This window comes from Artemia franciscana, chromosome 21 (assembly GCF_032884065.1).
Source record: "Artemia franciscana chromosome 21, ASM3288406v1, whole genome shotgun sequence".
Lineage (NCBI taxonomy): Eukaryota > Metazoa > Arthropoda > Branchiopoda > Anostraca > Artemiidae > Artemia > Artemia franciscana.
The window spans coordinates 16,306,637-16,319,982 of NC_088883.1; the positions used below are offsets into that span (position 1 = coordinate 16,306,637).

The window sequence follows — 13,346 nt, forward strand, 5'->3', positions numbered from 1 at the left end:
AGATTCTTTTGATGTAACTATCGGTATCAAAATTCCGTCTTTTAGAGTTTCGGTTACTATTGAACCGGGTTGCTGCAATTCCTTACGACTAACTGTTTGACAATATTGGATTTAAACCTTCGTTTACACATTAAAGAGATTGTGATTGTATCTATTTTTAAATAGTGTATCTATTTTGTATTAAAAGCGAATTTCTTAACTACGAAATTTGCCAAGAATTGTATTTGGAAAAAGGAGTCCAATGGAAACTAAAAATTTACACACCTTTTATAATAAATATTCTTCAATCCATTCATTATATCAAATATTTCATTATATCAAATATTCATTATAGGGTTCAGAAGAACTCTATAAGGACGATTTAGATTCCTCTATATTTGAAGATCAATCAAAAAGTGATGTCAGTATCCCTTTGGCTTGCTCACTCATCGAAAGCTTTGGCCTAAAAATGAGCTTCGTTGAGATTCGAGAGTCCCCAAATCGACAAAAATCACCACGAAATCTCCACCATATGCTTGTCAATAAATACATCAAATAATAACAATTGCGTTTATGTGTATAGGAACATCCATTTTTTTTTTCTTTTTTAGCCATATTATAAACGACATTTGGTTCAGGCCAAACTATTTTTCTAAAGGAATAATTAGACCTCATGCATTCAGTTTTGCAATAGAGCATTTGAGTCAAAGGGGTCAGTTAACGGGCATTAAGAAATCGATTCTTTCGAATTCTCTCTTAACCTCACCAAACTATTGGAGAAAACAATTCAGAAGAACACAGGAGCCTGGACTACTGTAGCCTTAACACTATATTTCAAAAACTAATTAGCCTACTGAAAATTTACGTTTTGTCCGTGAAAATATGGAGAGATAAATGTTAAAAAGTAAATAGCATACCAAAAGAAACATTGGGAGGAGACAGGGGGTTCTCGTCGAAGGAGAGGTGCGGGTGAAACTATAAAATTTTATTTTGGGACAGCAATATCTCAAACTTTTTTTGGGGGGAGTGTCTATGAATAAGTCTAAATTAGAAGGAGCATATTTCAGGGAAAATACATGGACACTGATGTTTCAACACAAGTCAGAGAGGGCAAGTGTATTCATCATTCACAACAAACAACCTACATCAAGGGGGTTAGACTTGTAAATACAAAAATGAACTAGTATAGTTAATCATCCAAAGCTCTAAATTGCTCACATATTTGACTATAAGTGCACCATCGTGAACAAAAAGCCACAGAACTTTGCCCCCTTTTTAATGAGTTTTGACAGCGAGCAAAAACGCCCATCACAGCCCCTTGACAGACTTATAATTTGTCTTTATGATGAGGCAAGGCAAATAAAGACAGAGAAGATACTAAATGACACTGTGGCCTTTGGAGGGCTTGGAGATGTGGTAGCTTCAATCTTATTTTGCCATTTTCTAGTCCTTTGAATTTTTGCTTACTTTAGATTGCATCTATTAATACATAGTAGCATCTGTTAATTTTGTTAGCTGTGGCTACTCATTTTCATTTTTGTTCGTTTTAGGTTTCATTGATTCCTAATTGATAAAAATAAGCTGCGCTTGTATAAAAACTTTTTACCTTTATTCCTTATATAACCTGAGAACAGGAAACTACAAGAGAGCCCGGACTTAAATAGTCCAATAAAAATTGGACAAATTTACTTGTAAGTGTGATAAGTGGTAGTGATGACAAGGTAAATATCACTTTTCTCAAAAACAGCTTGTTTACACATAATTTCAAATAAATCAAAGAAATTTTTAAGTCGATTAAACCACCATTTTCTCGTTTTCAGGGACTTACCCACAACAACTTAGTCTGAGTCTGTTCTTCTATTCTTTGCTGAAACCCGTAGAATATGGCAAACTGTTTAGATAAGTAGCCGTATTTATTTATTTTGTTTTCTTAAATGAATATATAAAATAAACCATATTTAAATACTATGGGGGGGGGGGCACATTGTTATATAAAAAAAAAAAATTACGATAAAAATACCTAGCAAATGTAATTTTCAAAATCTATGGACAGAAAGTAGTAATTAACAATCAATAGTCATATTTCAAATTATTTTAGATGATGGGGTAGAGTATGCCATGGTATCTTAAAGCAAAGTATTTGAAAGTTTGCTAAATTGAAATGTAACTAAGTACTGAGCTTTCCAAGGCTTGTAGTAGCAAAAAAAGAATATTTGCAAAGATGGTAGGTACATCCCCATAGGATTCTGCACTGTTCTATGGGAAGGTCATTTCCCACCCGTCGGATTTAAAAAAACACCCTTTTTAGCATTACGTTGAAAAAACAAACAAAAAATAGACAAATTGCCCCCCCCCCATATTTAATACTTTTTGTCCAAGTTGTTTATACAAGGATAGTTGTTCATACAAGAATAGTTGTGCATACAAAGAAAGTTGTTCATACAAAGATAGTTTTTTCATACAAGAATGGCTGTTCATAAAAGTATCCAGATATTTCCAGATTGTGTTGAGGCAAAAATTTATGGATGTGACCATTTAGGATGAGCATTTAGGATAAAATAGATAATCTCGGGTAGTTTTTGACAGGCATGTACTCAGGTGTTTCAGGAGAGGGAAAAAAATAGGGGAATTACATAAATATGTACAGAAAATTCAGGAAAGAATTCTAATAATCTTGCAATTTCAGGAAAATACACATTTGGGGGAGAAGGGCACATGCCCCAGAAAACATTTAGAAGGGCGAATACAAGAACCCCCCCAACCAAAATAATCCCCCTGAAAACGTCTATGCACTTCACAATCACCATTACTGTATATAAACATTGGTCAAAGTTTGTAACTTGCAGTCCCTCTATAAAGTTTCTATCTATTCATAAAATAAAATATCTATTCAAAATCATTAGTTGTGGAGAAAAATAAAGTTTGTTTCATTTAGTTTTTATTTTGAAGCCAACATGTTACATGTTTTCCTTTTAACACAAGTTAAACCATGGCAAATATAAGAGCGCCATCTATTTCAAAACAAAGATAACTTTTTCGAGATTTTGAAGCATAGAATAACAATGTGGCGTCTTTCTTGCCATTGATAGGATTTTGCATTCCGCGTGCAATAGAATTTACTTGTAGCGTTCCGTTTTGGACATTTTGCAAGACAGCTTAAATCCTTTGTACAAAAAATCCTCTTCAATGGGGACTGTTTTGCCTTGTACGTAAAATGCTGTTAAAAATTAAGCCCATTTTCCGTTTCATTTTTGTCTGTCATCCACAATTTGTTTTATAAATAAATAAGAGAAAAAAAGAGAATACATATTTTTGTCTCGTGAGCATACGATCTGAATATCTATTTCACAAATGATATCCAAGTTAATAACAAACAACTTAAGAATAAAAAAAAATCTATCTAATCTATGAAATTTAAAGTAGTTCATGCTTTCTTCGTACTTACAGCATCATGTTTCCAATCCCCATTAGTATTTTAACATATTATCCCTCCTCCCAGAGAGAAATGCAATAGGCAAGTCCGGGTGTAACGTGGCACGCACAAACTACCTTTCAGCAATTGCTACTTAGTAAACATATTTTTTCTGCTTAGGTAAAATCTTCTTATTCCACAAAAGAGAGCAAATAATTTAAGCTTTCAATAATAATAATAATAATAATAATAATTTATTTATCACCCACTTCACAAAACAGAGGTTAAGTGGAGTAAAATACAAAAGAAAAAACAGCAAAAGTAATACAAAAGAAACAAATTTAATCACATACAGAAAAAAGAAGGATAAGGCGATGAAAACATCCTAGCCTATAAAGCGCTTCAATAGCTAGCTTCGCAGATAATTCTTTGAAAGCACCAGTAATATCTGTCGCACAATACTTTTTAACCAGTTTTGTATTCCGGTAGGAACGAGGTAGGTATAAAAGAAATTTGCAGTGCCGGTAATAATTTATGCGAATACGTTTTAGATCACCAGTCAACAGAAATGGCCTAATACAAGAACAGAAGAGCACAGAATGATCACAAAAATTTGAGTAAAGCCGAGTTAGCACTCTTTTCCTAAAGTGTCCACGATTTGCTACAATCTTAGAGTAACCGAGCCTCAGCTTATCACTAATATCTTTGACAGCGCGAGACTGGAGAGCATTCATAGAATCGCAAACTGTTATACCAAGCCAACGAAACGATTTAACAAGAGGGGTACTAAAACCATCGCATTATAGTGATTCTGAACAATTATTACCGTTGAAAACAAGAAACTCGCACTTGTCAATATTTAGGTACAGACCGATATCACGGAAAGCAGAAGTAACTGACTTCACTGAAAGGGCAAGACCAGACTCAGTTTGACTAATCAGAAGAAGGTCATCCGCATAAGCCAGATATGAGATATCAGATGGTCCTAGTAGGCACGTAGTCGATATTTTTGATAATACATTTTCAATACAAGCATTAAAAATATACGGCGAAAGAACTCCCCCTTGTCTTACACCGCTACGAACAGGGATATGACCAAAATAAGAATTATCTAATGACTTAAGGCGAAGGTAAGAATGGGAGTACCAAAAACGAAGCACGTGAATTACGGACGGATTTACTCCTCTCTGGCATAATGCTGTCCATGCTTGAGTATGACAAATACTGTCAAATGCTTAGGCAAGTCTAGGATCGCGAAATGAAGTACGCGACGAGTGCGATGGGAATCTTTTAATAAAGAAGTCAAAGCACGGTGAGCATGCTGACAGCCTAGCCCAGATCTAAAACAAAATTGATTATCATCATTTAGAGCAAGCTTAGTGATATAAGGTAGTAGGATGTGTTCAAAAAGCTTACTAAGAGTACAAGCTACTGTTATGGGCCTATAAGAACTACAAGAAACCGGATATTTTCCTTTTTTTAGAAGTGATGTAACGCTACCGCATAAGAACGAGTCGGGCACACACGAACTACTCAAACACATTTGAAAAAACAGTTGGAGATGAGATATCAGTTCAAAATGTGTCGGACTGGACGTCAGACCGTTGATCTATAGTAATATCATTTTTAAAATCCAGGTTCAAATCTTGAAGTTTGGAAATTTTCATCCGAAGGTCCTCTGTGCACTTATTTAAAACTTTACTATTAAATAATTTAGCAGAATGAAATAATTATTCTGAATCTTAGCAAACTATGTCATTTTAAGATAAATCCCAAGCCTTAACTTGAAACATTTCTTTGAACTAAAATAAAACGGATTTCACAAAAAACTTAACAAGTATTTTCCAAATAGGAAAGACTTCAGCATTCTATGTTTCAAAGGAAGTTACTTTTGATAATAACCAGAGCTGGGATAGTTCCATACTGCTGGATAATCATCAATAAAGCTCTGTATATAGAAGCCTTCTTAAACCACCATCTCCATTCTTCTTAAACCTTATTGTTTTTCAATTGTTTTCACTTGTTTTTTTTTTTTTTTTTTTTTTTTTTTTTGAGTGAACACGGAGGAAGAAACTTCAATTTCACGTTAGTAATTTACAATTATTTAAAGAAAAAACAATTGTGCTTTAGCTTATGACTAATATTTGCTATTTCTCTTTTTCAGGTTCTCTTTTAAGTCAGCATGAAGGAAGAAAATCAGATTCCAAGTAAGAAATGTTTTAATTATTAAAATAAAAAAACAATAGTGCTTTAGTTCGCGAATAAAATTTGATATTTCTCTTTTACAGATTCTCTTTTCAGTCAATATATAGGAAGAAAAGTCAATTCCAAGTAAATACTTTATTAAATAAATACATAATCTTTATTCTTTCACTTTATCACAATGCAATAACATGGGTATCGTCTAACAAAAAAAAAAGAAGAGAAAAACGCAAAAACACGCAACATAAAGAACACACATGATGAGCTATCACTTCGATTTGAGGATATTGTCGTTGTAGTGCTTCACGTAGTATGGAACAAAGGAGTTTCAAAATCTTGTCGTTGAGTGTGCAGGCGGGCATTCTAACATTTTTTTTCCCTCTTTAAAAATTGCCAGCCTCGTCTTGTGTGCGTGGGTCACTGAAGTAAACTGAGGAGGGATATCTCGGTGCGTTGGGGACTTCAGGATGTCAGCTCCAAACTTCATCAGCGTTTCGTGCCTCCTTTCGTCCAGGGTTGGGAGCCTGAGCTCGCTCAAGCTTTCTTCGTAGTTTTTGTAATTTGACCCAAGAATTATTTTGCAGGCTCTGGTCTGAATTGTTTCAAGCTGACTTCTGTGTTTCTCTGTGAGCGATGAGGCCAGACAGGACAGCTGTACGTGACTTAATATATGTACAGACAATATAAAATATAAAAAACAATATAAAGACAATATAAGTTTAATATAAAACTTATGGCATTACATAAGTTTTGTAGCACGAAAGAAGGAGTTGTTCTGTCATTCCAAACCTTCTTAGATTTGCCAAGGATTTTAGAGCTTCACTTGATCTGCTTGATCCCGAAGCTCTGCAACCAGGGGCTCGAGTTGGTCGTGTGTTTGTGACAGGAATCGTAGTAGAATTATTGAACAATCATCTGCGAACTTGTACCTTTGTTTATGCTGTCTCATAAGTCAGTTGATTGCAATGACAAATAAGATGGGACCTAGCTTGCTTCCTTGGGCTGCTCCACATGTGATGTCTTGGAAGTTGGATGCTTCCCCGTTTTCAAGTTGTACGCACTGTTGACGACCAGAAAGGAAACTTGCGATGATGCACATCAGAGACTGCGAGACCTCCACGGCACGGGCTTCATTGATAACAGTCTCGTGGTCAAGGAGATCGAAAACTTTCACGAAATCAGAAATTATTATATCAGCAAGGGCCTCCGAAATTTCTAGGTGCTCTAGTAGATCATGAAGTAATCTGACCAGATAATGTGTTGTGCTGTGCCCTCGAAGAAAACCAAACTGCATAGGGTCGATTTTATGTTCTACTTCTGCTAGTAGCCACTGTAGAATAAAGTCTTCAAAGACTTTCGAGATGATGGGCGTCTTCGAAATCATCCTAAGGTCTGACGTTGAAGTCAGTGATGTTTTCTTCGGAATAGGTGTGATAAATGCCTTTTTAAACTTATCTGGAAAAACGCCTTCCAGTAGACACTGGTTATACATCATAGCCAATGCCGTGGCAGGAAGGAGGAGCATGCGTGTATCACCCTTATAGGAATTTCGCTGGGGTAAGAGCCTTTCCTAATATCTAGGTGTTCGAGTTTTTCTTGGACCTGGGAAACTGTGATGACAGGGATGGTTTTGATCGGACCATTCTGTGGTAGTCTTGAGGGGAGGCTGTTGGCGGCAAATATTTTAGAAGTGGGCATTAATTATTTCTGCGGTTAAATTCTTTCCTTGATCGTCCCTCAGAATGGATTTTGACTTCTTCTGTCCAATTAACTTCTGTATAGTTGTGTGGAACTTCCTTGGATCACTGGCTGACAACTTAGCGAATATTTGGTGTCCATACAGACGCCTATCTTGCTTTAGTAGTCTCACTACTACATTTCTCTTCCGTTTATATTCATCAGAGTTGGGCTTTGTCTTGTAAAGCATGTCTCGCTCTCTCATTGCAGCTTTTATGCCCGGAGAAACCCATGGTTTTGCTCTGTGCCTTAATTGTAACTCGCTTCTCAGGAAAGAATAATTCGTACTCTCGAGTCATTTTCTCATAGAAAAGTTTGGTCATGCTGTTTGCATTTTTGTCTTTGAAAAGGCAGAACCAGCATACCAAGTTGAGCCATTCTCTGTAGCCAATTATGCCTTCCTCTGTTAGCGGACGGTAAGTGAATTTGGTTGGTTTACTAGGTTCCACTGTTGATTTTGGTCGCAATAGAACAGTTGCGTGGTCGCTGGTTGAGAGTGGTGCTTCCGCCAAGGGATCTAAGTAGAAATCACCAAGTGTAGTGAAGATCAAATCGAGGGTGTTTTCTCCCCGTGTTTTTACTTTAACTATTTGAAGAAGGGCTGTAGACCTTTCGATCCAGTTCGGCTTCAGGTCGTTGAAGTCCCCACAAAGAAAGATTCCAGCATATGGGTATTTAGTTCTGATGAGGTCGCAGCTTTGTTGGAGATATTCCACTAGTTGTCGCCGGTATGGTCCTCTTGGAGGGAGATATACCGTGGCATATATCAGTCACGACACTTGACGAGGTAGGCCTTTTGGTCGTGCCCACAGCCATGAAACTTCGATGTCATGGATCTTTGGCACTGCGACATCCAGGATCCTGTGAGGTATGTTTTCTTTGCAGTAGAAACCGACACCGCCACCGTGCGTCATAGGCTCACCTGATGTGCTGCAGCGTGGGGAAATGTAACAGGAGTACCCGTCGATAATGGCCAAAGCAGAAGACGAAATCCACGTTTCTGTCAGGCACATGACGTCAATGTCGCGTTTCCTTAAGAAAACTTCCATATCTTCTGTCTTGTTGTTGAGAGAGCGAACATTCAACAGGGCTATTGTTGGAAAGCGGTAAGTTTGGGTTGGCTTCGTATTAAAAACTGTTTTCTTTTTCCCTCTTTCCAGGTTGCAGGAAGAAGCATCAGGAGTCTCTAGCCTTAGACCTTGAGTATTTATTGAGGTGGAGGTGGTGATGATGCATTTTGGATTTGTTTTGATTTGCTGTGGCCAGGGGAGTCCCTTTGCGGGTAGAAGGTTATGTGACAGAGTCAATTTGATTTGGGATTTACCTGTTTTCCTCCCTTTTTGCAGGTCGTCGTAGTGATTGTCAGATGGGTTCCGCAGGTTGCAGAACGCTAGGCTGGAACATTGTTGGTCTTGTTCCCCATTTGACAGATTAGATGGTGGAGGTATGTTTCTGCAGAATTGGCACCAAGAAGGCAACAGCTCAGATAACGGTGGGTTGCGGATTCCTGGCCGTGTCCTAGTTATTGTTTTTAGAGTTGATGGTGGGGGTGTCAGGCGGTGGTAGTCAAGTAACATATTATTCACTGTTTTGTCTTTGGTTCTTTGTTGCTATTGTTGTGTAAACTTTATAAATATTAAGTCAGATTTCGTGTGATAGTGAAAATTATCTGAATAATGTTTCAAAAGAAATTACATATTTAACAGAAGCGTAATTTACTATGGGCCAGGGGGGGCAACAGACTCCTCCAGCCCTAGTTTGTTCTCTCCTCCCAGCTGAAATTTATTTTCTAATAATAATCTTGTAATAACTAAGCCTATATAATTCATGCATCCAGAGAAACAGGTTAGTTTTCTTTAGTATATTCTTGCCTTTATGGTGTTATTCCAAAGCTTAGAAAAATGTCAAGTGTCACCCAATACCAGATGACACTGATATCCTAATGACTAAACCGCGTTAGCTACTTGTCCCACAACACTTACTCCGTAATTTACTGGTAAAACTAACTGGAGTTTAGAATCAATAAGCATGCAAAATAATGCTTCAAAAGATATTACATCTGATGTGAAAAATTGGCCCCAACTTTGCCCCCCCCCCTCTCCCCCAAGATTTTAAAAAATTACAACTCTGATGATTGACATCTAATGAAAAACCTGGATCTCAGTTATCAGCGTTCCCATATTCAATTATTTTATTCTTCATGTTTTAGAAATAGAAAAACGGGTTATTATATACATTGTTCCGAACTGCTTTATCTTTTGTCTACGAATCAATCGGTTTTAATATTCTGCAGCCAAAGTTTAGTGGCATTGTGTAGTTTTGAAGAGCCTATTTTGCATTGTAATTTCTAGTTTGTTAAGGGACCATTTTGTCGGTATTTTTTTCAACTGCTGAAAAGAAGGTCATAGCTGACCCCATGCCAAATTTTCTATTCCTCTTGGGGTTTATTTCAATTTCTTGTTCCACAGTAAAAAAAAAATGAATTAAAAAAGAAAAAAAAGTTTTCACATTAAATGCAACTATAATATTTCGTCATATTTGTAATAAAAGTAAAATTAAACCAAGCTACCTTTAGATACTAGATATTTTGGGGTCGTGATAAACCAGTAAGCTCCATACCTCGAAATCCATATCCACCCTGTTGATGTTACCATCCTCAACAGGTCTTATAACCCCAGCATGCAAAAGCATAGTGTAGAAATTAATAATGGGCTGTCGAATTTTTAGTTGCACAAGGGAACGTCTTTGATAATTTACTTCGTCCAATTCAATCAACAGCCAATTCACAAGCATTTGACCTAAAATGATGATTAGTATGAAACAAGTTTTTAACAGTTTACGCATATTGTCAAATAATTACCCTCTCAAAAGAGGGAACGAATTTTTCTTCAAAGTTTTTTGTTTCGGAAAAAAAAACTAAATTAGATGATAGAATTTAAACTTGTAAATTTGAACATGCTATGCATTGAATGGAAAGTCAATAATTTGTAATTTCAGATCCTGATTTGAAGAGCAGCCAACTTTAAACTACTTTACTTTAAATCCCAAAACTTTAAAAGTGACTAGTAAAACCACCAGTTATTTTGGGGTTTTCCATAATTTTATAACGTATCCGAAGGAATAAGCAGTTGGGAGGAGTATTAGAGCAAGAGTTATAACTTATGTAGAATAACACATCTATTATAAATAAGAGTAATATACTGAAATCTTATTAGTTGTGGTGAAAAATATTATAGCAAACATATTGCATTATATTTTTTCGTTTCAATGCAAATTAGTACATTATGTAATGGTCCCAACAGTGGTTGCATCAGCGCCATCTATTTCAAAACAAAGGCAACTTCAAGGTTTGAAGCGTCGAAACATAATATAGTGTCTTTTTGACATTGATAAACATTGTGTCCAGTTTTTCCATTCGAGGGATTTTCTCCCTATAACAGGGATTTTTCAGGTCTTTTAGAGGAAGGCTTTTTCATTTAGGATTTTTAAAGTCTCCTGGATTTTTAAGGAATTTCTAGTTTTTTCTAAATCTGGTGATTTTTCACGTTATTGCCCATAGATTGATTATTCGATCAAACAAATCATACAGGAAGCTAACTAATAGAAAAAATGGAAAATAAGTGGCCCATTATGCCTCCAAATACGTTCTAATTAGTATTTATGCAAATATACAGCCTCCGAAACTTCCGATTTCGCATTATATCAGACGTAGACCTCAGAGCGTTATCATCAAGATCATAAGCGAACCTAGTTAATTGCAAAATTGCAAATATGTTCTATATTCCCTATTTTATAACATTTGCTCAGGTCAATATTTTTCTTCATATTTAGCTTTTTTTTTCAATAAACAATCACTTCCAAATTGTTTTTTTCTCTTAAAACGTTTGAAAGTGGACTGTATATGAATAGACACTCTACATCAGCAAATGGATTAGAAATGGAGTTATTGAAAAACATACATTAAATATAATTTTCTGAATGAAAACAGAAGTTATTGAAAAAGAAAATTGGACTTGATGTTTTTCATAATAAGATTTGTAATATAACTAGATAGGTTAAATCGATAAAAGATTGATGACTGAAGTCGGTTGGGAGTAAGGGGGTGGGCTATATCCTCTGGGAATTGTTTAATGGTTTTACTTTTTACTTCTAATATCTAATCGATGCTCAATTAATTCTCCGAATTCTCTTCTTTGCAACTGAAATACCTAATAAGCACGAATAACTTCCCATTCTATAGAGGTTTCAAGCTCTTATCTGCAAAAGTGTACAATTTTTAATTTTTTACTAGAAGAAAGATCACGAATGTGTTTTTTCTCAGGGATGATTGTACCAAACCAATAGTCCTAAAACATCAGGAGAGTGCTCATTTGAACGGAAATTAAAGTCTCTAGTGTTTTTTTTTATGTGACCAAAATAATTAGAGGGCAACCAACCCCACTCACACGTCTCTTTTTTCTCAAAAATCTTTCGATCAAAATTTTGAGCTATCCATTTGTTCAGCATAGCTTTAAGGTTACAAAACTACATGCACATATAAGCGGTATCAGCCTATACTCTTTCTATGGTTATCAGTTTTAATAAGCAGCACTAGGAGACTAAACTTCAATTTGTGAGAGGAATTTCAGACATAAAATGACATTCAGTGTACCCCTCCCCCCTCCGAAAATGTATACCCCGAACACCCTGAAACACAGAAGAAAAGTTTTGGGTAATTTTATCAGATTTCCATCTAAAAAATGGAAAAAGAACCCTAAAGTACAGTGTAATTACTGGGACACCAGGAAAAATTTTGAAAATGATCTTTTTTAAATTTTAATGGATAAAATTTGTCCCTCTCTTCACAAATTTTGATAGGCATCAGTCTCATCGTTTCTTTTAAAAAAAGATCTAAAGGAAATATTTTTCTCCCAATATATTTCCGTTCATTACTGACAATTTACTAAAAAATGTTTCCACAAATAAGTTTTTTAAGGAAAAGTAAAGAATTCCATTAAACTAAAAATGAGCACAAATACAATCAAATAATCTACCAAGCGTAAAATCACCACAAATCAGCATCAATAAATAAATGAAACCCAAAACGAACAGAAATTACAATAAATGACCAAGTCAAACTCAAAACAAGCGGAATATAAAATGATTAAGACTCACAGCCCCTACGCCTACTTTACTGAAACAATTAGAATTTGCTTTTTACTGAAAAATTTAAATGTTTTCACTTTGATAACTTTAATAAATAGAAAATTATTAAAATTTTAAACAATAAATATGAGCATATGTATATTAAACTGACAAAACATATTCTTTTGTATTTTTTCATTAGAGCGCAAATTATGTTCTGGCCTTGAGAAGGCATAGGGGTTGTGAGCCCTATGGGATGGCGGGGGAGGGGGCTTAGGCACAGACCAGAGAAAAATTATTTTGCCTCTTCCCTCCGAAAGTGAAATCAAAGCGTAATTTTTCATTCAAATTAGAAGGTAGCAGCTTCTTTTTATTAGAACTAAACAGAATCATAAGGGCTTAGCCAAACAACCGTTACATAAATATAATATATAATATTCCTTTTTTTTAGTATTCAAATTATTTTTTCAGTTTCAATCTGTTTAATATAAAACAATCATCAGAAACTAATTCGGGAATTAGAAACAACATAAAAAAAAGCATTACAAGAAACCAAAAATAGATTCTGAAAAGAACTGAAATTGCACTGCCACAATATACTTGTAAATCCTAATTTAAGCTGAAGATTGAGGGATATGTCAACAGCTAAAGACGGCAAAAAACTTGTGAATCCATTTCGTATCATTATCAAGAGTTATATAAGAAATAGACATAAAAAGGGAAGAACAAAATCATGTGCGATGGTCAATAACCTCAATTTCCATGATTTTAATGATATGAGGGTAGTTCTGATAATCATTTTCCAACATGAATGTACACTCCAGCACTAAAAATTCAACCAATCAAGATGTTTGTCATCTGAGGCCACTGGAAACAATTATTTAGTACTATG

At 35.4% G+C, this 13,346-nt stretch overlaps 1 protein-coding gene and 1 long non-coding RNA gene across 10 annotated transcripts in view; one reads left to right on the forward strand and one right to left on the reverse strand.

Moving 5' to 3' along the window:
- Positions 1 to 8,964, forward strand: part of LOC136040840 (uncharacterized) — a 199,615-nt gene extending 190,651 nt beyond the window's left edge. Inside the window, exons 2-3 of the long non-coding RNA XR_010620902.1 lie at positions 5,556 to 5,598; positions 8,677 to 8,964. This is a non-coding gene — a long non-coding RNA (uncharacterized LOC136040840). The remainder of the gene's footprint in view (positions 1 to 5,555; positions 5,599 to 8,676) is intronic.
- The window catches only part of LOC136040837 (uncharacterized), a 47,870-nt gene that overhangs the window by 13,440 nt on the left and 21,084 nt on the right, over positions 1 to 13,346 (reverse strand). For 8 of the 9 annotated variants that reach the window (XR_010620901.1, XR_010620900.1, XM_065725188.1 and 5 more), the window contains one exon: positions 9,950 to 10,128. Coding sequence is in view for 1 of the 9 variants with exons in the window: in XM_065725189.1 (XP_065581261.1) it covers positions 9,950 to 10,123 (174 nt within the window). In the remaining 8 variants the exon portion in view is untranslated. Of the gene's footprint in view, positions 1 to 9,899; positions 10,129 to 13,346 lie in introns of all 9 variants that reach the window. The other variant, XM_065725186.1, reaches the window with a different exon arrangement.